The sequence below is a fragment of the Typopeltis vanoorti genome, chromosome 18 (genome assembly GCF_054136105.1).
Source record: "Typopeltis vanoorti isolate ZY-2024b chromosome 18, IOZ_Tvanoo_1.0, whole genome shotgun sequence".
NCBI classification, from domain to species: domain Eukaryota; kingdom Metazoa; phylum Arthropoda; class Arachnida; order Uropygi; family Thelyphonidae; genus Typopeltis; species Typopeltis vanoorti.
The window spans coordinates 65,584,119-65,611,767 of NC_143566.1; the positions used below are offsets into that span (position 1 = coordinate 65,584,119).

General features: G+C 35.4%; 1 protein-coding gene across 2 annotated transcripts in view; it reads left to right on the top strand.

Moving 5' to 3' along the window:
- Positions 1-27,649, top strand: part of su(r) (dihydropyrimidine dehydrogenase su(r)) — a 413,031-nt gene that overhangs the window by 367,399 nt on the left and 17,983 nt on the right. For both annotated transcript variants that reach the window (XM_090408491.1, XM_090408493.1), the window contains 3 exons: positions 2,613-2,875; positions 16,048-16,215; positions 24,272-24,418. In XM_090408491.1, coding sequence (XP_090264617.1) covers positions 2,613-2,875; positions 16,048-16,215; positions 24,272-24,418 — 578 coding nt within the window. The remainder of the gene's footprint in view (positions 1-2,612; positions 2,876-16,047; positions 16,216-24,271; positions 24,419-27,649) is intronic.

Consider the following 27,649-nt stretch of genomic DNA (forward strand, 5'->3'; position numbering starts at 1 on the left):
GGGGGGGATATGATTGAGACATATAAGCTAGTCAGAGGTTGTTATCAGGTTGACATGAAGAGATTTTTCATAGAATGGGAGAGGTTGTGGTAGAACAAGAGGCCATCGCTGGAAACTGTATAAGGAGGGTATGAGCAGAGCAGTGAGGAATAGGTTCTTTGCATGGAGAGTGGTTGGTGAGTGGAACACATTGCCTGAGTGTGTTGTGAATGTAGACACATTGAATCAGTTTAAGGCACAGTTGGATGAGCATTGTGTGCAATAATGTGTACCTCCCACGATAAGTTTCTTACTCTTACTGCATAGATGTCAGATGATGATGATAATAATAACTTTGCAGAATGCAGATATATGCAGGAGACAGAGGCAGAAAATTGTTCAACTAATGAGTTCCCCTTTACTAAATGCTGTCAGCCTGGTTCATGCAACATGGATGAAGCTCAGGTGTATGTAGAGGAGGTACTAGAGCTGTTGCACAAACTAAATAAGAATCTTGCAATAGAAAATGATGAGATACCAGCTCAGATGCTAAAGATTGTTTGGCTGAACTGCCTGTTCCTTTGACCATGCAACATGATTTGTGTCTCAGAACAGGAAAGATTTCACTGCAGTGAAAAGAATGTATGATAATCCCATTGGACAAGGAAGATACAGAGACTGATGTACCTATCAACCTATCAGTATCTCTGGGTGATGGTGAAGATTTTGTAAAAGTTTGTAAGAGCTCACATACAGAAATGGATTGATAGAGAATCTGTACTTTGCAATGAACAGCATGGGCTTACTAATGGAAGGTCATGTTTGAGTAACTTGCTCACATTTTATTATGATGTTACCATTGAAGATGACAAGAGAATGGATATGCCATGATACTTTTGGACTTTTGCTGAGGTTTTTGGCAGGATACATCTATTGAAAACTGTTGAATAAATTTGAGAATATAAGATTGGATTGCAAAATATTATCATGGATAAGACGATGGCTGAGTGACAGATATCAAAATATGGTATTTGGGGAATGTGAGGCTGGAAGATTAAAGGTATTGTTGCTGGCATACCACAAGGATTGGTCTTCAGTCCATTGATATATAGAGATGTACACAGGTGGTGTACATCTCTTTACTAATGATGCAAAGATTGGAAGATAATCAGGAATGTGTCTGATACTGCAGAATGATTTGAATAAGCTGGAATTGCAGGCAAGTAAAAATGGCTGTCACTTCAATATTAGTAGATGTAAAGTTATGTACTTTGTTGTGATGAGATATCTAATGGTGTATTATATTGCTGGAATTCTACCAGAAGAAACTGATCAGTCTAGAAATCTTGGGGTTTTATTACATAAGAAGTTGAAATTCAAGAGCTATACATATTGAATATTGTAAATTCAACTCATAGGATAACTGCAATGCATAACAAATCTTAACATTTAAGGACAAGGAAGTTATTTTGCCTCTTTATAAGGCCTTGATACAGCCTCACTTGGACTATTGTGCAGGTCTAGCCTCCTGGTTTCCATGGTGATGCTGATACAGTAGATAGTGCATGAGAGTATTAAAGATAAGGGATTGTGAAATACAGATTTTGAATTTCTGAAGACTAGTCAAGGAAAAAGTGTGTGTGTGTGGGGGGGGGGTATATGACTGAGATTTATATATTGCTGAAAGGATCATGGAGTGTGGAAAAAGGACTTTTTTTAGATTTTTCCTCTTGTAGAGTGGTGCATGATTGGAATTGATTGCCTTTGGAGGTGGTGATTGCAGGTTGTGTTAATGAATTCAAGAAGAGGTATGATTGCTGCTGCTGCTGCTGCTGCGGGTGATATTTGGTCTCCCTTGATGAATCCCTTAATCTCTTACTCTTAATAATAATAATAAATCTTTACTGACCAATTTCTAATTCTCATTTCTCTCACAATCCATGCAACTATTGAATTCTCTTCTCATTTCTGGGACAGTGCCCTTAAAATTTTCATAAAAATACTCGATTAAGTACAGAAAAGAGCAGTTAGAGTATTAATAACTCTTCTCTCACCAATTCACTTTACTCTTCACACAGGCATTCAGTTTCTGCTGGCTGCATCTTTTACAAATACCTCCATGGCTGCTGTGCAATTGAATTGGCATCAATAATTCCTCACTCTCTGTTAAATCCTTTAAAATGTATGCAGTAGCTATTCAACACACCTTTGCAGTTCAACTCAAAACTTACAAAATAAATTTCTCCTCCTCTTTGTTCTCCACTTCTACTGCTTCCCTCTGGAACAATCTCCCATATTATATGTATTTCTCAAAGAATATAATCCATAGCTTTTCAAATGAAATATGAACAGGTTCCTTCTTGACTAGCCTCTTGTGTATGGGATCTTAATTAAAAAAAAAAAAAAAAAAAGAGGCAAAAAAAGTTTGTGTGAAGCTCTCACAGCAAGCTTCTGGATTACCCAGAAATGACTGAATAATATTAAAACTACTACTACTACTAATAATAATAATAATTTCATAATTTATCTTATTAAGAAAGCTATTTTAAACAAATAAGAGATATAATTAAATTGAACTTATGATTGAGATTACATATATTTACTGTGACATTGAGTTTTTTTGCAATATCTAGGGAAGGCTGATGGTGTTACTGTTACCAACACTTTATCCAGCTTAATGGGACTCAAGTCTGATTCCACAGCCTGGCCAGCAGTTGGAGCAGAAAAACGGACCACATATGGTGGTATGTCTGGAAATGCTATCCGACCTGTTGCATTGCGAGCTGTATCAGCTATTGCACATGCATTTCCAGGATATCCCATTATGGCTACAGGAGGAATTGACTCAGCAGAAGCTGGAATACAGTTTTTGCATGCAGGTGCTACAGTTTTACAGGTAATCTTTTATTTTAAATCAATACATAATCAGTACATAAATTTTAAGAAGGTACATAATCAGTATATAAATTTATATATCTCTAATAACTCGGCTATTTACTAACTGTTATATTGTTAAATAAATCCAGTACAAGTCTGCAGGATATCCTAACTAATTTGGATAACTGTTGTAAAAAATTTGGTGAAAATTAGCAATACAAAGACTATGCAGATAGATAGACAGGAACATTCAGAATATAATCTGCATCCTGAGCAAGTGAGACATTTCAGCCATTTAGGCACAATTTTTAGTGAAGATAACAAATTAAATATGGAAATAAATAAAATTAGAACATATGGTGTATGATAGAAAGTCAACTGAATAAATTTATATGGAATAGGAGAGGAATTGGTCAAAACACTAAACAGTAATTTAGTGTTTTGACAACATTCAAACCAGCTGTCAAAGTGAATAAAAATTAGGATATTAAGAGGGAACTTGATTTTGTTAGCAATCAGAGTGGATGTGTGAGCAGAGATAATATCAGCTGATATAATAAATTTAGTTTAATCCTTTATCCAAGTGTGAGCAAACAAAGTTTGCACCTGAAAGTATCTTCAGGACTGGGGTAAGGTGGTACAACACCAGAGCAACTCGTTGCAAAGGTGGAGCAAGCTACCAACACTCCTGTCTCAGTATCTCCTATAATGCAAAACACATCTCCTTGCGGATATGTCTAATGTTATGCATTAAGGGAAGGGCCACTACCCAGACTAGTTTCGACCTTTATTGAGGTCTCTTCAGTGGGAGCCAAGCCCAAGTTGAGATACCAGGCAGAAGCATTAGCAGGTCATCTCTACCTATAGGAGTTGCCAATTGGTGTGCCACCCTTTTTTAATAAATTACTCTGGATTTAGAGAAAGATGTGGAAAGTTTATTTTTCACTTGGTTAGAGTATAATAAATTTAGTTTAATCCTTTATCCAAGTGTGAGCAAACAAAGTTTGCGCCTGAAAGTATCTTCAGGATTGGGGTAAGGGTGTTGTACCACCTTACCCCACTTACCCCAGTCCTGAAGATACTTTCAGGCGCAAACTTTGTTTGCTCACACTTGGATAAAGGATTAAACTAAATTTATTATACTCTAACCAAGTGAAAAATAAACTTTCGACATCTTTCTCTAAATCCAGAGTAATTTATTAAAAAAGAGTGGCACACCAATTGGCAACTCCTATAGGTAGAGATGACCTGCTAATGCTTCTGCCTGGTATCTCAACTTGGGCCTGGCTCCCACTGAAGAGACCTCAATAAAGGTCGAAACTAGTCTGGGTAGTGGCCCTTCCCTTAATGCATAACATTAGACATATCCGCAAGGAGATGTGTTTTGCATTATAGGAGATACTGAGACAGGAGTGTTGATAGCTTGCTCCACCTTTGCAACGAGTTGCTCTGGTCTTGTACCACCTTACCCCAGTCCTGAAGATACTTTCAGGCGCAAACTTTGTTTGCTCACACTTGGATAAAGGATTAAACTAAATTTATTATACTCTAACCAAGTGAAAAATAAACTTTCATCATCAGCTGATATGGTCACATAAACAGAATGGAGAGGAAAGGTTATTATTATTATTATTACATATGGGCACCTCCATGGAATCTGCAGACTCATCATGAAAGGTCCATTTCAAAAACACAAAAAGAGTTAACAATAGAGGTATTTGTTGTCAGGATAGCAGGAAAAAGACCAAGTAGTAGGTGGATCGATACAGTAGGAAGTATATAAAGTATAAGACCAAAATACAAGATTAGAGATACTGGAGTCCTGACAGATAACAGATTAATTTGGAGGAAATTATCATCATGAAGTTAACAGTATTTATTATTATTTATATGGGTGTTTCATGGAGTCAAAAGACTCATCACAGGAGATCCACACTATCCATTAACATAATACCTATCATACATCTCCTTAATGTTATTCACTGTTGGGGTGCTCACACCCACTTCTGGCAGTTCATTCCACTCATTCATCACTCTACAAGTAGAGAAAACAGTCCACACACCCTTACTAATCACACTCTTAGACAACTTCAAAGTATGACCTATTGTTTTTCCTGCTACTCTCCATATATTGAAAAATTTCTTTGTGTCAGTCTTATAGAATCTCTATAGTAACAAAAGTTTCTATCATATACCCTCTCCTCTGCTTGTCAGCAACCCACACACACCTTCAGGCTATCCTCATGGGGAACATTCCAAAGACCTGTGATGAGCTTAGTCACTCATCTCTGAATCCTCTCCACCACTTCCTGGTCCACTAGAAACACGTGTGACAAATCTGTGCACAATAGTCAACATGTGGCCAAATCATAGCCTTATAATGAGGGATAATAACTCCTTACCTTTACTTGTTAACATGTTCTTCAACATCCAAGTAATCCTCTGAGTAATTTTGCAAGCTCTAACAATATGTCCTGTAAATTGCAAATCTCTATCCACCATCACCCTCAGATCTCTAGCCTCATCAATTTCCTGTAATCTAGTACCATCAATATGATACAAAGTATGGTTATTATTATTATTATTTCGTGACACCTCCAAGGAGTTCAAAGCCATATCGACGGAGGGCATCTACTCTATGACTCTCCGTCTCCACCAACTACTACACTGAATCTGCTACCATCATCATTGTAGGTGTGGGTTTCTGTTAACAGTTCAAAAGAAAGATTTCGGTATTGTAACCGCACGTTTATTAAGATAAATAAAGATAAACAAACCCGACAAGTTTTGTATGTTGTTTGACTTACATGTTCACTGGTTACGTAACTAAAAGTTTAAACACAAGAAATGAGAAATTACTCAAAGTAGTCCATTAGATGTTGTTATGGCAGTCTAACTGTTCATCAAATTAAAAAATCAGAATGCAGAATCTGTACATACATTAATGCATTCTGATTTTTTAATTTGATGAACAGTTAGACCGCCATAACAAAATCTAATGGACTACTTTGAGTAATTTCTCATTTCTGGTGTTTAAACTTTTAACCTAAGATAAAAAAGAGCCTGTGTAGCTCAGTGGATGTGACGTTTGCACATCACTATACTTGACTGTAAGAAGGAAGACTCGGTTTGCAGCTTCCTTGAAATTTCTTGTGAAACAGTTTTTTTCAATATAAGACATGTTCGTTTTATGCCAAAGTACATTATGGCTGATGAAAGTTATATGGGATGCTAGGCCTGATTTGTGTTCTCTCCTTTTATGTACGTCTTTTTGATATTTGTTCATACAAATTTCCCCTGATCTTCCCATATGGCCTACATAACAGATACCACAGAAACAATAAATTTCATAGACACCTTGTTTTTTTAAAGGGTGATGTGGAGGTTTTGGGGGATGTAGAAATCTTGATGTTTTTTCTAATGGTAGAAAAGCTACTTTAATGTTATGCTTGTATAGTAATTTGACTAATTTCTCTGTAACATTCTTGATGTATGGTAGCTTAATTACATTCTTGAAATATTACATCACACCTCTAGGGAGTCCAAAGACTCATCGAGGGAGGGCATCAACTCTACAACTCTGCGTCTCACTACTCCACCAACCTTCATCATCTAACACCAACCGCCAACTACCACCGCTAGTGCTTTCACTGACAATCACAAACATCCATGCCCACGGCAGGATTCGAAACCACAGCCTTTTGGCTGGAGAGCAGATATGCTAACCACTCGGCCAACCAGGCAGGCAAAAAAAAAAGGTTTAGAAAAATTTTCCCTAGTCGCCGACTAGACTCGAAACCGAGTCTTCCTTCTTAGTCAAGTGTAGTAATGTGCAAACGTCACATCCACTGAGCTACACAAGCTCTTTTTTATCTTAGGTTCAAAATCTTTTTTTTTTTTTTTTTTGAGGATCTGTGTTAAATAATGTAATTCTTCATTCCGTTTTTCTTCTGTGTTGGAAATATTGTAAGCTCTATCCCTCAAGGTTTTCATTAAACCTATTTTTTGCATGGGCATGGGGTGGTGGTGTGAAGCAGCATTAAGAAATGTTCCTGTGTTGGTGGGTTTTCTATAAATGGAGAAAGATAATCTGTTTTCATTTTTATTGATTTCTATTAGGATATCAAGGAAAGGTAGTTTTTTTTATGTTCTTCCTGTTCTAAAGTGAACTTTATGTTGATGTGCAGATTATTAAGATAATCTTTAAAATTGGAAAATTTTATGAAAAATTTCCTATATATGGAAAATTCTGAAAATAATGCATTAAACAACTATTATAAAAAATCGAAAATTTGGCTTCGTTATGTAGACAATATTTTCAGCGTATGGCCAGGAACAATAGAGGAACTCACTGCTTTTAAAGATTATCTCAATAATCTGCACACCAATATAAAATTCACTTTAGAACAGGAAGAACATAAAAACTACCTTTCTTTGATATCCTAATAGAAATCAATAAAAATGAAAACAGATTATCTTTCTCCATTTATAGAAATCCCACCAACACAAGAAGATTTCTTAATGCTGTCTCACACCACCACCCCAAAAAAATAGATTTAATAAAAACCTTGAGGGATAGAGCTTACAATATTTCCAGCACAGAAGTAAAGGGAATGAAGAATTACATTAATTAACACAGATCCTCAAAAAAAAAAAAAAAATGGTTTTGAACCTAAGATAATCAAGAAAATCATCAACACACCTCCTACAAGCATTTCACAAAAGCAAGATTTCAAGAACGCAATTACGCTACCATACATCAAGAATGTTACAGACAAATTGGCCAAATTACTATACAAGCATAGCATTAAAGTAGCTTTTCTACCACTAGAAAAAATATCAAGATTTCTACATTCCCTAAAGCCACTAGGTTAACCGTGCGGACTAGAGAGGAAATAATGTACATCCTTGTCTGACACCAGATTTAACATTAAACATCTTCCTGTACTTCCTTCAATTCTAGCTGCTGACTTACAACTCAAATAAACACTAAGTACTGCTTGATATAATGCCCAATTGACACCATATAACTGTAGCAGCTTGAATAGCTTCTCTCTTGGCACCCTGTCATATGCCTTTTCCAGATCTACAAAACTTAAATACAGATCTTTGTTATATTCCCATGATTTCTCAACAATGTGTCATAAAGTGAAAATCTGACAGCCTCTGTTTGACTGAATCCAGTTTATTCTTCACCAAGCTTTTCTTCTACAATCTTTCTCAACCGTTTCTCAAGTACAGGGATGGCGGAAGCGGGCATGCAGAGCGCCGCTACGAAGGGGGTGCCCGGGCACATGTCATAAGTTCATTTTTAAGAAACGAAATTTTTAGCATAAAAACAAAAAATTCTTAGAATTGATCAATATTAAAATAAATAAGGCTGGATACACCGAATAAAAATTTTAAAAAAATTGTATATTGCCAGCTGTTTACAATTTTGCAGCGAGATCAGGCTAAATGCTTGTCTCCAGAATCTAAAGTGAAACGGCGAACGGTTTTTATGCACAGAAATGAATTTTTGTACAAAACATTTGTTGCCACATAACCAGTCATATGGTACTGTAAAAAACTCGATTGTAGCTTAAATATTCCAAAGCACATTACATTCGATTGTTTACTTAGGTTAAGCCCCATGTGAATATTGTAAAAATAAACTTTGTTTGTTTCTGTATAGTTTGTTTTAGATGTTATTGTAAATAACACTCTGGAAGTTAACTGTATATACTGCTTTAATAAGAATATGTTAGAGTGTTAAAAACAAAGGCAATGTTTATATCGCCGAAGCTGCATGTAATAGATCTACATGGCGGCATTAGAAGGATTGTTATTAAAATTTGTTTGTATTAGAAAGACTTGCAGGCTCTAAGTGTAAACATCTGCTAAGTCAGTCAGAAAGGCTCAAACAACTTTCCGATGGTCGGCAACTTAAAAGAAAGCGGAGGAGAACAAAAGGCGTGACGAACTTGAAACTTAGGATGAAGGTCTCAGAGGAGGTATAATAAAAAGGGACTGAAGCAAACAGAAGGGGCTGCACGGATCCAGAGATTGCTGCAGAAGTAGAGGGGGCCCAGTTCCAGAGATGTCCACAGAGACACAGGAGAGGCTGCCCGGTTCCAGGCGCTGTCAAAGAGGAGGCAGCTCGGTTCCAGACATTGCTAAAGCTGTCCGGTCCCTCTTCGTTGCCGAAGAGAGACAGAGCTGCTCCGTTCCAGACATCGTCAGAGAGCATCCCAGATCCAGACGTTGGTTTAGAGAGGAGTTTTCCGCTTCCAGAAAGGAGCTTCTTGGTTTGAGACGTTGCTAGAGAGAAACGACTTCTAGGCCACAGACAGGACTTTCAAATTGCTAAAAGGAGAAGTCCCAAACGCCTTAGAAGAGAAAAGTTTCCAGTCCAGAGGGATCCTGATTGACAGTTGACAACAGTTTCATTTTTCTTGGAGGCAGCATTTTCAGTTTCTTAGAGGCGGCAATTCAAGCTACTTGAGACGGCAATCGTCCAGGCATTTTCGGCAAGCCCAATTAGAGGAGAAAAGGCAAGGCAAATTTCCCGAAGTACCTTCGCTTGTAAGTTTTTCTTTTCACCGTGGGAGAATAACATTTTTCTGGAACTGTACGAGTCCCGCTACATTCCCAATTGATATAGCCGAAACCAAAATTCCAGATGAAGATCTGGGATGAAAGAATTGCCATAGAACTTTTAATGAAAGACTTTTGACTAATTGTGAGATACAGAGTTTTGTAAGTTCAAAACTTTTATATAATTCCTCTTATAGTTGTATTAGAAAGACTTTTAAGATATATGTTTAATGTTTAATAAGGTTAAGAAGTGTCCTTAAGAGAATCAATTGGCATGTTAGAAGTTGATATCTAATTTGTAAAGATAACTTAACAGAGAGATTTTGGTAACCTCTTTGCGAGTAAGCTTGGAGTTTAATAAGTAAAATTTGTAGACTTAGAGTAGATAACGTTTTGTGTTAAATAAAGTATTTTAAAGTTGAAGAAAAAGGGTTCTAAATTTTGCTAAAGAGTTTTTATAGAAGGATAGAGAAAGAAATCTCCCTAATGTTTGAATTCGTGTACATTTCATAGAAATGTAAATAAATGTTATTTGACTTTCTTGTAAACATAGCACGTAATAATATAAACAAGAGAGATTCTGAGAGAGAAAGCACGCACAGCTACATTAGAATAACGGAGAATAAAGTATGAAGTAAAGAAAAAAGACATCACAAGTAATTAATAGAAATTACAAGTATACAAAGTTAAAATAATAAAATTTTACAATGTCGTAGCAATGACAGGATATCAACAGTAGATTTATAACAGTATGCTTCTCAATAGGCTACTGACAGTAGCGTAGTGCGGACAATTGTTTCGTCTCTGCATTGTGTTGTGTAATAATTTCTTGTGGGTATAAAATAGAAATGGAATCAAAAATTAAAAAAGTTATCTGGTGCACAAAATCATAAGCGTCATGCTGCAAAAGAAGCAGATATTAAGAAACAAACTGGGGCTCTTAAGAAATTTGTTAAAATATTAAAATATTCTGATTCAGATTGTAACCAACTCAATACATCAGAAATCAGAGTTGACAAACCGTGCACATCATCCAGTTTGAATGAACAACTGTCAAACAAAATAACATGACGCAGGATTTAAGTGAAAAACAGTTAGGAGAAGATTTAGTTGTAGTTGACCACGAAACTAACACATTGTTAGTCTGTAAATTTAGAAGATCCAGGTGAATGGGGAAATATTGATGAAAAATCGAGTTGTTTTAATTGAAATGGGGCCTGTTCAAAAGAAAAATATAATATATCCCAGAGATACATATGGTCGTAAATTTGGCGACACGTATTATAATAGAAAAATGGAAAAAGGGGGGCTCGTGCCAAGAATATGGCTCATTTATTCCGAAACTTTAAATTCTATTTTTTGCTTTTCTTGCAAACTTTTCGCACCTACTGAATCAAGTAGTCTTGTAGAAGGTTATAACGATTGGAGAAATGTAAGTACAACTTGGCATAGACATGAGACTAGTTTAGCTCACATGAAAAATTTCTAAAAATGGAAGGAACTTGATAAAAATTTAAAAAACAAAACTACTATTGATTGCCAGACTCAAAGCATGTATGAAATGGAAAAGAAACACTGGACGAATATTTTAGAGTATTTTAGAACGCTTGATCGAAATTATAAAATTCCTTGGTAGCCAAAATTTAGCTTTTCGCAGATCATCTGATAAATTATATGAAAGGAATAACAGCAATTTTTTAAAATTAGTCGAACTGTTTGCGAAGTTTGATCCCGTTATGGAAAATCATGTTGAAAGGGCCCTACAAGGAAACAATAGAGTACACTGTTTGAGTAAAGACAATCAAAATGAAATATTGGAAACTTTAAGTAATGCAATCAGGGATACAATTTTATTATCAATTCGAAAATCTAAATATTATTCCATAATTGTAGACTGCACACCCAATGCAAGTAAAACAGAACAAATGATCATTATTATTCAATTTTTTTCCTGTGACAATGGAATTGTCAAGATCAGGGAAAACTTTTTAGATTTTGCAGATATATCAGATTCCACAGGACATGGTTTATGTGCAACAATAGTGGAACAACTGGAGAAATGGAATATTCCCATTGAAGACATGCGGGGTCAAAGGTATGACAATGGGGCAAATATGAAAGGTAAAAAATATGGGCTCCAAAATTTGCTTTTGAAACAAAAATCCGCAAGCTTTTTACATGCCATGTGCTGCTCATACACTAAATTTAATCATTAACGATGCAGCCAAAGTGAATGCAGATACAATTAGTTTCTTTCCAGTTATTCCAGATATATATAATTTCTATTCATTCTCTTACAAACGTTGGGCAATCTTTTAAAGTTCGTTTGTAAGAGAATGAAAAGAAATTATATATATCTAGAATAATTGCAAAGAAACTAATGGTATCTGCATTCACTTTGGCTGCATTGTTAATGATTAAATTTAGAGTATGAGCAGCACATGGCACATAAAAAGCTCGAGGATTTCTGTTCAAAAGCAAATTTTGGAGCCCATATTTTTTCCCTTTCATATTTGCTCCATTGTCATACCCTTGACCTCGCATGTCTTCAATGGGAATATTCCATTTTTCCAATTGTTCCACTATTGTTGCACATAAACCATGTCCTGTGGAATCTGATATATCTGCAAAACCTAAAAAGTTTTCCCTGATCTTGACAATTCCATTGTCACAGGAAACAAAGCGAATAATGGTCATTTGTTAAAATTTAACATTGAAACAGCCATCAGAAACGCGATGGGAAAGTAAAATTAATCCAATCCGCCCTCTACGATATCAGTTAGGAGAAATTTACGATGCACTTTTTGAAATTTTAAATAATGAAAAATTTAATAAAGAAACTCAGTATGAAGTACAAACATTATGTGCTAAAATGAAGGACTACAAATTTATTTGTTCTCTTATAATTTGGATGATTTACTTAACAGAATAAAGCCTGTGAGTAAAATGCTTCAAGACAAAAATACGAACATTACACTTGTTTTTGAATCTATCGAAAACTTAAAAATATTCTTACAAGAGTATCGATCAGATATAACTTTTAAAGAAGTTCTAAAAACGGCAAAAGACCTGAGTGAAGAGGTGGATGGAGAACAAGAATTTAAAACTGGTACAGAAGTTCGACGACGAAAGAAGCACGAAAGAAGACACGACAATTTGACTACGAGCATCATGACGAAACGCCACAATCGCCAGAAGATAAATTTAGAATGAATGTGTTTTATACACTTCTAGATGCTGTAATGTGTTCATTAATAGAACGTTTTGAACAACTAGAAACATATTATGATAATTTCCAATTCTTGTATAGATTACTACAAATTAATAACAAAGATTTACGAAAAAATTGTGACGATTTAGAGATTCTCTTGATGGACGGCGACAATAAAGACGTAAATGCAATAGAACTATATGACGAGTTATGTGCTTTCCGGGATTTTTTTTTTTCGAAAGGATAATTTAAATATTCATAACCCTTTCGATATTCTTAATTTTATTGTGTCCAATAATTTATCTTTCCCTAACTTTTCAATTGCTTTCAGAATACTATTAACCTTACCTGTTAGTGTAGCGAGCGGTGAACGTTCTTTTCCAAGTTGAAATTGATTAAAACCTACTTAAGAACAAGTATATGTCACAAAAAAGGCTTATTAGTTTGGCGTTAATGGCTATTGAAAATCATGCATGTGCAGAATTAGACGTTAAGACCATTATTTCTAATTTTGTGAATATGAAATCAAGAACCCTAAAATTTTAATAAAAAAATTTCAAGTATATTTATGTAATTTAATTTATTTTCTGTTATCAATTGGAATTATTTTCTGTTATCAATTCTGTAAGGATTTTATTTTTTGAATACTTATATTAATATTAATAAAATGTTCTAATTATTATTTCTGAATTCTTTTCATATTTTCTCATCTATCTTGAGTTTCTTTTATTTTCCTAAAAGATAGTTCCACTTATAAAAATTATTAAAAAAATTTTTACAACTTACTAAGAATTTAGTAAAATGCAAGAATTTTTGAACTTTAGTTCAAATAAATTTTAACTTTAATTAAAATTCATTTTAATTTTGTTAGCGATTCGGGTTGGTGAGAAGGCTATAATCCCTCTATCATTATATTCAACGATTAAAGTGAAGTGGCTGCATCAAAATTTGCTTTAACTTTTGAGAATAATTTTTGAGAATTTTTTGAGTATTCGGGTTTTTAATGATTATCCTGCCTAGTCAACACCCCCGGTTCGTTACATTTAGCGAACCAACGTATGACTGTTCTGTTCAAAATTTATTTAAGAAATTTCAAATAATTTAAATTTTTATTATCGTAAAAGAACCACACATGCCTAGAACGTTACAGGGGCGCTTAGATAGACATTGCATGCGGGCGGCAAAGACCCTAGCGCCGGCTCTGCTCAAGTATACTTCCATAAATGTTACCAGGAACACTCAGTAGGGAAATACCTCTGTAATTTTCACCTTCAGTTTTATTTCCATTTTTGTATACGGGTACTATGAGAGCAATACTCCAATCAACTGGAAGTCGTCCCTCTGTCCAGGCCTTCTGAACTATGCAGTGCAGCCACTGTAAGACTTTTATACCTTCATACATGAGCATTTCTGGTCAGATCTCATCTACTCCTGATACCTTTCCACATTTCAGGTTTTCTATGGCTTTTTCTACTTCGAGTATGGATATGTATTCCTGACTGCATGCCTGTTGAGTGTTTTTTAACACTGTGCTATCACTGCTTGTTTCATTTAGCAATTTTTTGAAGTAATTACTCCATTCTTTAAGGATATTGTTTTCTCCAGTTTTCATGTCACATTTATCATCTCTAATCCCTTTTCTTAATTTTCTCCATTATAGCACTCTTTCCGGAGCTTCTTGAACAACCTCCAGAATATCTTGCCACCTTCTTGATATTTATTTTCTGTGTTCTTGCTTAAGTCTTTCCATGACTTTTTGTTTAACTAATTTCACACAGTGTTTAGCTTTCTTACCTTAGTCTCTGTATTCTCCAAGAGCACAAGCTGACTTATTTGCCAGGAACTTTTGATATGCTTTCTTCTTTTCCTTCACTTCCTCTTTGACTTCCTGTGTGTCTACCATGGAGTTCTGATTTTTCTATCCTTGCAGATAACCTCACCAAATTCCTCTCTGGCTGAATCAATCAATGTTTTCTTAAGGGCTTGCCACTGAAGCTCCAAGGTTTGGTTCCTGTTCTCAAACTATTTCATTTTTTCTTGAATAGCGTTTGTGTATTTTAGTCTACAGTTCACATTTGAGAGCTATTCAACTTTTATTCGCTTTAAAACTTTCTTACATGTTCTTCTTTTCAATATAAAATTAATTTTTATCCTGCTCAAGACTAAATGGTGATCACTTCCAACTTCAAATCCTCTGTACACTCTGGTGTTCTGCACCAGGGTGAAAACATCAATATCAACATTAACATAGTCAATGAGACTTTTCTTATTCCTTGCCTCTTCTCTTCATGTGTATTTGTGCACATTTTTTATGTTGGAACATTGTGTTAGTAATAACCAGTCCATGTCCTGTGCAGAAATCCAACAGGTATTTGCCATTATTATTAGCTTTGCTCTTTTTTCCAAATTTTTTCAAAATATTTTTGTATGTCTGACAATCATTTCCTACTCTGCTATTTAGATCCCCAACAAGGACCAACTGTTTCTTTTTCATTGTGTCAGCTGCTTTCTCTAAAGCCTCAAAATATTCCTCCACTTCTACCTTAGTAGAACCTTATGTGGGACCATAGGCACAAATAGGTCTCATTGTCCAGTTCCCCATTCTGATATTTGCCCACATCACTCTACTTGATATTGCTTGCCATTGAAGAAGATTATCCTCATATTTAGTGTTGAATATTATACTGACTCCTTCTTTTCCTTGATTGTCATTGCCTGAATATAACATTTTGCATTTATTGCTCGGAAAGATCTCACCAGTTTCTGTCTTTTTTGTTTCAGTCACCCCTATTATATCGATCTGGTACTTATCCAATTCCTCAGCTACCTCCATTTCTTTGCCATTCAGGCTTCTTATGTTGATAGTACCAATCTCTGAACTCTGGTGATGTTGATTTGGGATGTGTTTTAGGATTTGTTTCAGTAGCTGACTTTTCGCTGTTTGTCCTTGTTTCCTGATGAAAACAACAAGTTCCTGATTTAACCAGGTGATGCCCCAGCAGGCATGAAATTCTGTCATGCTGTGCCATTTTGTATTGTGGTTTAAGCCAATAAGAATACAGTTTGGTCAGCTAAATCCCAAATTGCCAGCCCATCCTTGTTTGTTCAGTATCCAGGTAGATAACTAACAGGGTGCACCACGAGAAGTTGATGATTGGACATTAGTTCAGAAGCCCTGGTCAGTTCTCCACATTCCTTTAAAGGCTATGTGGAGATCTCCTCTCAGTTTTACAATTTTGAAATTAAATGAAATGATAAAACCTGTTTTGAAAATAAGTGATTTTACTATGTCAATTGGTTAAAATGTATGATTGAATTTTTTTTTTAAATGGAGATGCAATAAATTTATATCTGTTATTAACTATATCTTATTATTGTTATAATATTGCTTTAACGTACCATAGGTGTGTAGTGCGATCCAGAACCAAGACTTCACTGTTATTGATGATTATGTAACCGGAACGAAAGCAGCTCTTTATTTGATGACACTCAAAGAAACAATGAACTGGGACGGCCAATCACCTCCTACACCACAGCACCAGAAAGGGAAATCAGTTCTTGAAGAATACAAAGTAAGTAGCTAGCTCTCATCTTCTTTTTTCTTTCGTTTTTGCACACATTGATTCCATAAATACAGTCAGTTGAATGGAAAAGCTAAGATTTTTTTTTCCAAGTTATATATCTGCTGTACAATAATAATAATTAATGCATAGATACCTTTTGGAATAGATGCAAAAAAATCCATGGGCAGTGAGATTTCTTCTACAGTAATTGATGTCTTAAGAAAAGTCCACTTTAATTTATTTTATTTTTAATTAACTCTTAAAACAAGTTAAACTTAATGTTTAACCTGTTTTAAGTTAATTTTATTAATGTTTATCTATTATGACAATCCATTTTTCTGGTGGGGAGAAAATGTTTTGCAACTGCATTGGAACAGCAGCAGACCAGTGCACAATTGTGACTTGTAACTTGATTTCTCATTTAAGTACGAGCATAAAAACAACAAAAAAAAAAGTATTTATTTGTAGAAATCTATCCCATTGAACTTCTCCAAAGGGAAAGTAAAAAGTATCCAAAACAGTTTTTAATACTTGACTGTTATTACTTGACTATTGGTTAAGAAAAAACCATGTCATGCTGACGCAAACCTAACACCAAATTGGTTAGCAATATAATGTTGTTCGCTTGAAGATCCATTTTCTTCTAAAGTTTGCTTTAGAGTCTTCACACAAAAGTACAGGTTGTGAAGTACCCAGAACCCAATCAGTGATGTGCATAGTTGACTGTAATTTATATATATATATATATTTATCCCACACACAAGAAGTACAAGAACCTATAGCACATCAGTGCCATGTGTGAGGTGTAGATAAGGGTTGAGAAAGAATAAATTTATTAACACTCTTCTTAAAGAGCTGTAGGTTGAAATTGTTAGGCAACACATCATGAGGAAAGCTGTTTCAGTGGAAAGAGGTAGATGGAATAAATTAGGAAGAGGAGAAGTTGGTTTGATGAGTTTACAGTTATACAGTAAAGGGATGTTGGACACCTGGTGCTCTTGTTTTAACAGGCTTGAGGCTGGTAACTTCATTTCTTATTTCAATAAGAGCACTAAAAACAACAAAAAAAAAAGTATTTATTTATAGAAATCTTGCCATTTCACTGGAGCAGCAACCATGGAAGTACCTGTAGTAGAGATACAGAGCTGAAACATTTCATCTGTGGGACAGAGGTTAAAGTGAGCCTGTGAGGGAAGAGTTATTTATGAGCCGAAATGTTTCCCTCTGGATAGCATCAAGATTTTTTAAGGAGGTTTTAGGCATGCCACCCCAAATGTATGCACAGTACTCTAAGGATGGGCAGATTTGGGATTTATATAAGGTTAGTAGCTGGGTGGGTGAAAAATAGCTTCTTGAGTAGAAAAGAATACCTAGTTTTTTTAGAAGCTGAAGAAGGTACTGATGTGATGTGTTTACGCCAAGATAGGTTGGAGGTGAATGTCGATCCAAGGAGAGAGAGTTCATCCTGTCTGGTAATGTATGTATTACTGAGGATGAGGGAAGGTGAGCTGAGATCCCTTTTGCAAGAGAAAACACAGGACTGCATTTTGGTAACACTGAAGGTGACTAGGTTATCCTTACCCTGCTGAAGGATGGCATGGAAATCAGCATTTAGGACACTGGTTGCAAATGATCTTGATGTCAGGGATGTCTGAGAGCTACATCATTTGTCAAAGGAGTAGGATGAAAGGAGTGATTTAGAATAGGTCATTTATGTATAAGAGAAAGCAGGTAGGTGGGAGAACAGAGCCTGAGGTGTTCCTGCATTGGTAGCAAAACTTGAAGAGGGTATAATCTACCATGACACACAGTAAATAGAGAGAAAGCTGGCTGTCCAGTTACAAAGGTTGACAGGTCGACTGAAGGAATGCAGTTTACAAAACAAGCCTTGATGCCAAACATGATCGAAAGTCTTGGAAATGTCAAGGGCCACAGCACACGTTTCTCCGAATCTTTCCACAACTTGTGTCCTTTCTCCATTATTTGGAGAGTATTGAGGTGATGGCAATTGGTCAGTAGTTGGACAGTAGACTTTTGTCTCCCTTTTCTTGGAATGGGTTGAATATATGATAGTTTCCATGAGATGGGATAGGTGCCAGCTGAGTATAGAATATTGAAAGAGGTGACAGAGGTCAGGTGTTAGCTCTGGAACACAACGTTTAAGTACACTAGGAGAGATGCCATTGGGACCAGATGACATTGTAGTGTTCAGTTTATCTAATATTCTTCTTATGTCTTTCTGCCAAAAGGCCACTGGAAGCATATAGTGCTCAGTTGCAATATGGAAGGAGGTGATTTGCCTTTGCTGTCTATGCAGGAGTTAGATGAAAATCAGTGATGCTAGGAGGTTGGTTTTTCTTTGGGTGCTGTAGCATTGATGCCATCTGAATGGGTGAGAGGTGGGAGCACAGGTGAGCAGAAGTTGCATCTGATGGCTTTTGTGAGGGACCAGAAGGCACAGCTACCATTTGGACAAAAGCTGACTTTTTACTATTGGCCTTTATGAAGTTGGATTTGCTGATAGCTGATTTACATTCATTGCTCGCAAGCCACTTGCAGTAAGCTGAGTTTTTCTTCGACTGCTTTCATGCATCTTCTGTTGAACCAGGGCTTGGAAAATGGATAGGAATTTTGGATAGAATGCCTTCATGCCATTGTGGATGATTTCTGTGACTCGCTCAATGCAGGTATCTAGGTCAGAAGAGTGGAAGCAATGAAGCAATAGTCATGCCTTGGAAAAGAAGAGTAGTAGTTCTGGTGATCATCCTACTTTGTAGGTATCGGAAGATACGAGGTTGAGTGTAGTCAGAGGAGGGAGCATTCTGTAAGACTGAAAATTTGCACAAGATTATGGTCTGAGTTGCCAAGAGGAGAGATAACTTCTACATTGTGTCTGGAAGGAGAACTAACTAAAAAAAAGATCAAGGGTATTTGGAAAGTGGGGGGGGGGATTACCTGGAATTTAGGTAGGTAGTTGCATGATGTGTGTTGCTTATAGAGAAAACTTCCACATCATGTCCAGCTTGATTTGTAGTGACATCACATCATCTAGAACAATGACCACTGTTTGGATAGCTGGATTGTAGTTGGTCTAGTTTCATGGAGAGGAAGATGAAGAGGTCATTGTGGTTTTCAGTTTGTAGACTGGTAAATGCAGCAGATTAGCACTATTAAATGGGGCAAGGAAACATTCAGCCAGAAGCAATCAATAGCAAGGGGATTCAAAATTTGGCAGAAAGTGACCTGAGTTGTACTGTGTAACCTTTAACATATGACAATCAAAGTGACTAATATGGTTTTGAGTTCAAGGAATTTGTTTAATATGGTGTCGAGTTTAGAGGGATTTGAGTTTAGAGGGATAGTATGGTTTAGAGTTTAGGGTATTCACTGCAGGCTGCTTCCAACTGCTCATTAAAGCCACTGCAAAACTTGTATCAACGGCAGCTGACTTCCAGTAATACGGACTTGAATATCTAGACAAAAGAATTGCTTATTATTATTATTATAGGCCTGTGTAGCTCAGTGGAAGTGGTGCTTGCATTCTCTGTGCTAGGTCTCTCAAAGTTAGACTTAGATTCAAGTTTAGTCACCGACTGGAGGAATATTTTCTAAGCCTATCTTTGACTGGTTCCCAAGTAAGTCGATCTCTGGCACAGGCAAGCGGGTTTTTTCTCCTGAAATCTCAGGTTTTTTGTCCCATAAACTCAAGAAAATTGACTGTAGTACCACATTATTTCAGACAGTAACATATCTTGTTAGGGTTAGGTATGAAGAAATGGCAGCACTTGTTTGCTGGTCTCTTCATCAGTGGCTGCTTACAATTAGTGATTAGTCATGAGCCAGCTATCTCTGATTGGCTACTGGTGGAGATTGAACTGCCCACTCAGTCTCCAAAAGCTAGACAGGTTTAAAAGGCTTCACTTATTCCCTATAAAGGAATAAAAGGCATTAGCTGATTTATTTTATTTATTATTATTATTATTATTATTCATTAATGAGTGGAGAGCAAGTAGTGGAAGTTTTAGTCTGGAGACTTCACCATCTGTAACTGTTATGTGAGCATTTGCTTATACCAACAGTTTGGACTCATTTTAATGTCAGTTTGTAAGGGCTATAGATTTGTTATTCATGTGAATTTTTGAATAGTATTAACCAGAACCGGCGCTAGGGTCTTTGCCGCCCACATGCAATTTCTATCTAAGCACCCTTGTAACGATCTGGGCATGTGTGGTTCTTTTACGATAATAAAAATTTAAATTATTTGAAATTTCTTAAATAAATTTTGACAGAACAGCCACATGTTGGTTCGCTAAATGTAACGAACCAGGGGTGCTGACTAGGCAGGATAATCGTTAAAAACCCGAATATTCAAAAAATTCTCAAAAGTCAAAGCAAATTTTGATAAAGCCACTTCACTTTAATTGTTGAATATAATGATACAAGGATATCCTGGAAAGAAATATCCTGGAAAGCCTTCTCACCGACCCAAATCGCTAACAAAATTAAAATGAATTTTAAAGTTAAAATTTATTTGAACTAAAGTTTAAAAAATTCTTGTATTTTACAAAATTATTAAAATACAAATTCTTGTATTTTAATAATTTTTATAAGTGGAACTATCTTTTAGGAAAAATAAAAGAAACTCAAAATAGATGAGAAAATAAGAAAATAAATCAGAAATAATTAGAACATTTAATATAAGTATTCAAAAAATAACATCTTTACAGAATAACAGAAAATAAATTAAATTACATAAATATACTTGACATTTTTTAAATTAAAATTTTAGGGTTTTTGATTTTCGTATTTACAAAATTAGAAATAATGGTCTTAACCTCTAAATTCCACACATATATCATTTTCAATAACTATTAACGCCAAACTAACAAGCCTTCTTTGTGGCATACTTGTTCTTAAGTAGGTTTTAATCAATTTCAACTTGGAAAAGGAACGTTAACCGCTCGCTACACTAACAGGTAAGGTTAATATTATTCTTAAAGCAATTGAAAAGTTAGGGAAAGATAAATTATTGGACACTATAAAATTAAGAATATCGAAAGGGTTTTGAATATTTAAATTATCCTTCCGAGAAATATCCTGGAAAGCACATAACTCGTCATATAGTTCTATTTCATTTACGTCTTTATTGTCGCCGTCCTTCAAGAGAGTCTCTAAATCGTCACAATTTTTTCGTAAATCTTCGTTATTAATTTGTAGTAATCTATACAAGAATTTGAAATTATCATATGTTTCTAGTTGTTCAAAACGTTCTTTTAACGAACACATTGCAACGTCTAGAAGTGTAAAAAACACATTCAATCTAAATGTATCTACTGGCGATTGTGGCGTTTCGTCATGATGCTCGTAGTCAAATTGTTGTATCTTCTTTCATCGCCGAACTTCCGTACCAGTTTTAAATTCTTGTTCTCCATCCACCTCTTCACTCAGTTCTTTTGCCGTTTTTAGAACATCTTTAAAATTTGTATCTGATCGAAAAAATATTCATACTCTTGTAAGAATATTTTTAAGTTTTCGGTAGATTCTAAAGCAAGTGTAATGTTCATATTTTTGTCTTGAAGCATTTTACTCACAGGGTTTATTCTGTTAAGTAAATCATGCCAAGTTATAAGAGAGCAAATAATCCATAGTTCTTTATTTTAACACATAGTGTTTGTGCTTCGTGCTGAGTTTCTTTATTAAAATTTTCATTATTTAAAATTTCAAAAAGTTCATCGTAAATTTCTCCTAACTGATATCGCAGAGGGCGGGTTGCATTAATTTTACTTTCCCATCACGTTTCTGATGGCTGTTTCAATTTTAATTTTTTTACGAACTTTAAAAGGATTGCCCAACGTAAATCTTCGTTATTAATTTGTAGTAATCTATACAAGAATTTGAAATTATCATAATATGTTTCTAGTTGTTCAAAACGTGAATGAAAATAAATTGTATATTTCTTGAATAATTGCAAAGAAACTAATTGTATCTGCATTCACTTTGGCTGCATCGCTAATGATTAAATTTAGAGTATGAGGAGCACATGGCACGTAAAAAGCTCGAGGATTTTTTGTTCAAAAGCAAATTTTGGAGCAAATATTTTTTCCCTTTCATATTTGCCCCATTGTCATACCCCATACCCTTGACATCGCATGTCTTCAATGGGAATGTTCCATTTTTTCCAGTTGTTCCATTATTGTTGCACATAAACGACGTCCTGTGAAATCTGATATATCTGCAAAACCTAAAACGTTTTCCTGATCTTGACAATTTCATTGTCACAGGAAACAAAGCGAATAATAATGGTCATTTGTTCTGTTTTACTTGCATCAGGTGTGCAGTCTAAAATTATGGAATAATATTTAGATTTTCGAATTGATAAAATTATGTCCCTGATTGCGTTACTTAAAGTTTCCAATATTTTATTTTGACTGTCTTTACTCAAATTGTGTACTCTACTGTTTTGTTGTAGGGCCTTTTCAACATGATTTTCCATAACGGGATCAAACAGTTCGACTAATTTTAAAAAATTGCTGTTATTCCTTTCATATAATTTATCACATGATCCGCGAAAAGCTAAATTTTGCTTACCAAGGAATTTTATAATTTCAATCAAGCATTCTAAAACACTCGTCGAATGTTTCTTTTCCATTTCACACATGCTTTGAGTCTGGCAATCAATAGTAGTTTTGTTTTTTAAATTATTATCAAGTTCCTTCCATTTTAAGAAATTTTTAATGTGAGTTAAACTAGTCTCATGTCTATGCAAAGTTGTACTTACATTTCTCCAATCGTTATAACCTTTTACAAGACTACTTGATTCAGGAAGTGCAAAAAGTTCAAGAAAAGCAAAAAACAGAATTTAAAGTTTCAGAATAAATGAGCCATATTCTTGGCATGAGCTCCCCTTTTTCCATTTTTCTATTATAATACGTGTCGCCAAATTTACGACCATACGTATCTCTGGATATATTATGTTTTTCTTTTGAACAGGCCCCATTTCAATTAAAACAACTTGTAATTTTTCATCAATATTTCCCCATTCACTTGGATCTTCAAAATTTACAGACTAACAATGTGTTAGTTTCATGGTCAACTACAACTAAATCTTCTCCTAACTGTTTTTCATTTAAATCCTGCATCTTGTTATCTTGTTCAATAGTTGCAATAGTACTTTCATGCCAACTGGATGATGTGCACGGTTCTTCAACTCTGATTTCTGATGTATCGAGATTGGTTACAATCTGCATCAGAATATTTTAACAAATTTATTAATAATATCTGCCTCTTTCGTAACATGACGCTTATGATTTTGTGTACCGGATAACTTTTTTTTTTTAATTTTTGATTCCATTTCTATTTTATACCCACAAGAAATTATTACACAACACGACACAGAGACGAAATAATAGTCCGCACTACGCTACTGTCAGTAGCCTACTGAGATGTGTACCATATGACTGGTTAACTGGCAACAAATGTTTTGTACGAAAATTCGTTTCTGCGCATAAAACCTGTTCACTGTTTCACTTTATATAGACTGCAGCAGACACAACATCTGCAAGCAAGCATTTAGCCTGCTCTCGCTGCAGAATTGTAAACAGCCAGCTGATCAAAAAGGCGGCAATGTACATTTTTTTTAATTTTTTTTTATTCTTATTTATTTTAATATTGATCATTCTAAGAATTTTTTGTTTTTATGATGAAACTTTTGTTTCTTAAAAATGAACTTATGAACCGGGCCCTGGTGGCGGCGCCCCTTCATAGCGCCGCCCGCATGTCCGCTTCCGCCAGTCTTGGTATTAACGCTTTGCTATCCCCCAAATGACTATCTTTCCAAAGAAATGTCTCTAACTGATATATCTTGAAAATTCCAGGTATATTAATAGCCTCTTTACTCTCAGTTTTTACTTGTATTTTTAAAAGCAGGCTGAAATCATGCTCAAAATGATTGCTTTGAGGATTGTTGCAGTTAATTAACATGCTGCAGTTATCTTCCTGGTTTATCTGTTAAAACAAAATGATTGAATAATTAATATAAAATAGTATAGCTGTTATATTTTCACAGCATCTTCCTCACTTCGGGCTGTATAAAAAAGAAAGAGAAAAGATCATCAGCAAACTCAAGATGCAGCAAGATTTATTAGATGCTCGTAACAAGCTGCTCCCTAACAGGCCTGCCAATACTCCTGTGAAACCTATCCCGCATATCAAGGTATTTATTTTAGTATTACTGTTTTCTACATTTTTGTTTTAAACTAGATTTACTTTTTCTCATACTGTATATAGACTCGATAACCGTCCTTCTAGCATATAAGCTTTATCTATAAGGTAGATTTTCATTATTCTAGAATATATCACGGGAGATGAATACTCCATTCGTGACTGTTTCAACAAAGAGATTTACAAGGGCTACATTGAAATGATTCTTGTATCCCTTCAAGTAGACTAGCGTTCATTTTCTAGTTAACACCTCCTCAGCACAAAAATAGTTTCAAGCCACTCTTTATATTACATTGCCAATGTAGGTTCTGTCCACATCCTGTATTTGTTTCTTTTGGATAACAGTCGGAAACTTGAACTCAGTGAGTCCAAAAGAACTGCAATTTCTACTATACTGTGAAAGACACCGTTTTAATATTTAGCAGGGCTCATTGATCACACTAAGATAAAATTTAGTGGGTTCCTACATCTGTGAGCCAAACCCCGTATACTGGCAGGGACTCTGTCACTGTTTGTATATATTATTTTGTCATTGGTAGGAATTCTGCTGGACGCTCTCTGATCTGGCAGAATTCCTACAATAACAAAATATCTGGAAAATTGGAGTTGTCTCGAAATAGCTCAAACTTCCATGTGAGCTTTAGCCTAACTGTCAAGATTATATTTATAGTTATTAAAGCTAGAGTTAGAACTTTTATACTTCTTGGTAGATAGCATTCTCGATGATTATGGTGCAAGTGTTTACTGGTAATTCAATAATGTTTTTTTCTGATATACCAATCGGACTTGAATATGTAAAATTATAGCAAGGTGCGAAGTTTGTCAAACCTACGAGTCTCCATAGCGCATGTCATAAACGAGGACAATGTAACATTGTTCTTTGGTCGAAAAAGCTGCGAAAGCTCTTTCAAGGAATACAAAAGGGGAAAATATGCTGAATTAAATCATACTTGCAGCTTGAGAATGCTATTAAGAAATGATCTACAATATTCAATCCAATTCGCAGTTTCTTTTACGCTCTGCTCTCGCTTTAAGAAAACTATTGGATAATGCTGTGAGTTATGTGGAAATGAAACCTCATGTGACAAACTATGTTCCAGACATCTGTCAAATATGCCTTTCATATGGGGTATGCAGTGCCACCCTTATACACAGATAAGCAGTACCCTTTCACCTGGGCCTGCGCTTTAGAGAGCCCCGCATGTTATGAACACAAAAAAATAAATTCATTAAATAAGAGCTGAAAAATGAAATATTCAGAATCAATCTTTTGGGAAAATAATTTTATGGAATGAATATATAATAATTTATTCTAGTTTATTACTCATCCCAGACATCGCCAACCCATCAACCGAATAATTAAACACAACGAATAATTAAACGCAACAATAATTAAATTCAGTGGTCTTTGATATTTGCCGACTTTCAGTTAAGATAGAGACAGAGAACAGAACACATAAAGCTAAAATCATGTCTATTCAGGGCATCATGCAGATAGCTGAATCGATGTATGAAATTTTGGGACCAACTGTCCCTTTGAACTTAAACACCTCCGTGTTCCACTCAGCTTATACTTCTTCGTGACAAGCAAGGGCAAATGCTCGGAGGTGATTTGATCTCAAATCAAACAGCTTGATCTCAAGCTATTTCTCTCGTGCGCAGCGAGTAGCTTGCTTCAGGCTGAGTAGCAGTAAAGATCTTTACATATTTTGGAGAGAAAAACGCTTAATGCGGTTTATAAAATGGCTTTGATATAAGCGAAACAGTGTAATCTTTTAACTATAATATGAACAGAATATTTTAAAGCGGACTGTATCATTGTAAACTCACTAGCTGAAATTTTAACTAGTATTAGTGTAGTTTCACGATTGTTTGTGACGTTTACAAAAGTCGCTATCTGGACATCAGAAATGAACTGCAGAAATATCAACATCACACTTTATTTTTTTTCTTTTCACCTTAATGTTAAAATGAACGGAAAGGAAAGATGGAAAATTTTAACCTTTTCGAAGCACTAATTCGTTAATCTCAAAATATAGTTGCAGTGAGTAGCTGAGAAAGAATTACGGAATGATCTTTATTTGCACAGTCTACGGAATCGTTCCCCAATTTTGAGCAAAACTGCACAGATGCTATTAGACAATAGTTCATCATTCATTGGTACAGCAGATACAAAATAAAAACCTTACCACCTCTGGACCAGCTGAGGTCCTTTATCTGATTCGATACCAACTGAACTATGGAAGCCCTAAGAGTTAGAATGAAATACTGCTCTCCCGTGATATATAACAAACGTGTCCTTTATTTTTTCTCAAGTGTATTAATTAATGGATTTAAACTGATGATGATGCAAAACTAGGAAGAGTAATAGTTAAGGCGATGTGGAGAGCTTGCAGGAAGATTTAAATATGCTGTCAGTGGACAAAAGTTAATGGATGTCAGTTTAATGTGGATAAATGTAAATTTATGCATTTTGGGATAAATAGATTATAAGCTGTGTATCACATTAATGACACTACTCCAGGAAATAGATGAAGCTAGAGATTTAGGGATGGTGGTAGACAGAAACTTAAAGTTTAGAGGATATATCGGTAAGGTAGCCCATAAGATTACTTGGCTATTGAAGAACCCATTAACAAGTAGAGATATGGAAGTTGTTATTCCTCTTTATAAGGCTTTGATATGCCCACATCTGGATTACTGTGCTCCAGTCTGGTCCACTGGGTTTCTTGGGAATGAGGAAGCAGTGGAGAGGATTCAGAGGTGAGTGACCAAGATGGTGAGTGGTCTGTGGAATGTTCTATGTGAGGATATATTGAAGGTGTGTGTGGACTGCAGAAGTTAGTTGATAGGAGAAAACGAGGGATATGATAGAAATATTTAAGTTGCTTACAGGGTTTTATAGGCGAGGTGCAGGGGAAATGTTTCAGCACTTCGCTAGAGGGACCAGAACAAGGGGTCATCCCTGGAAGTTGAATAAAGGTGTGGTCAGTACGGATGTGAGGACTATATTTTTTGCTTGGAGAGTGGTGAATGAGTGGAATGATTGCTTAAGTCAGTTGTGAGTATGTTTTCTGTTAATGGGTTCAAGGACGGGTATGATAGATTATGTGGATAGATTGGGTCTCCCGTGATAAGTCTCCGGACTCTGTGGAACTGCCCATATAATAATAATAATAATAAAAGATTTTGACAGATTTTAGCGCCTTTAAGTTGCAGATGT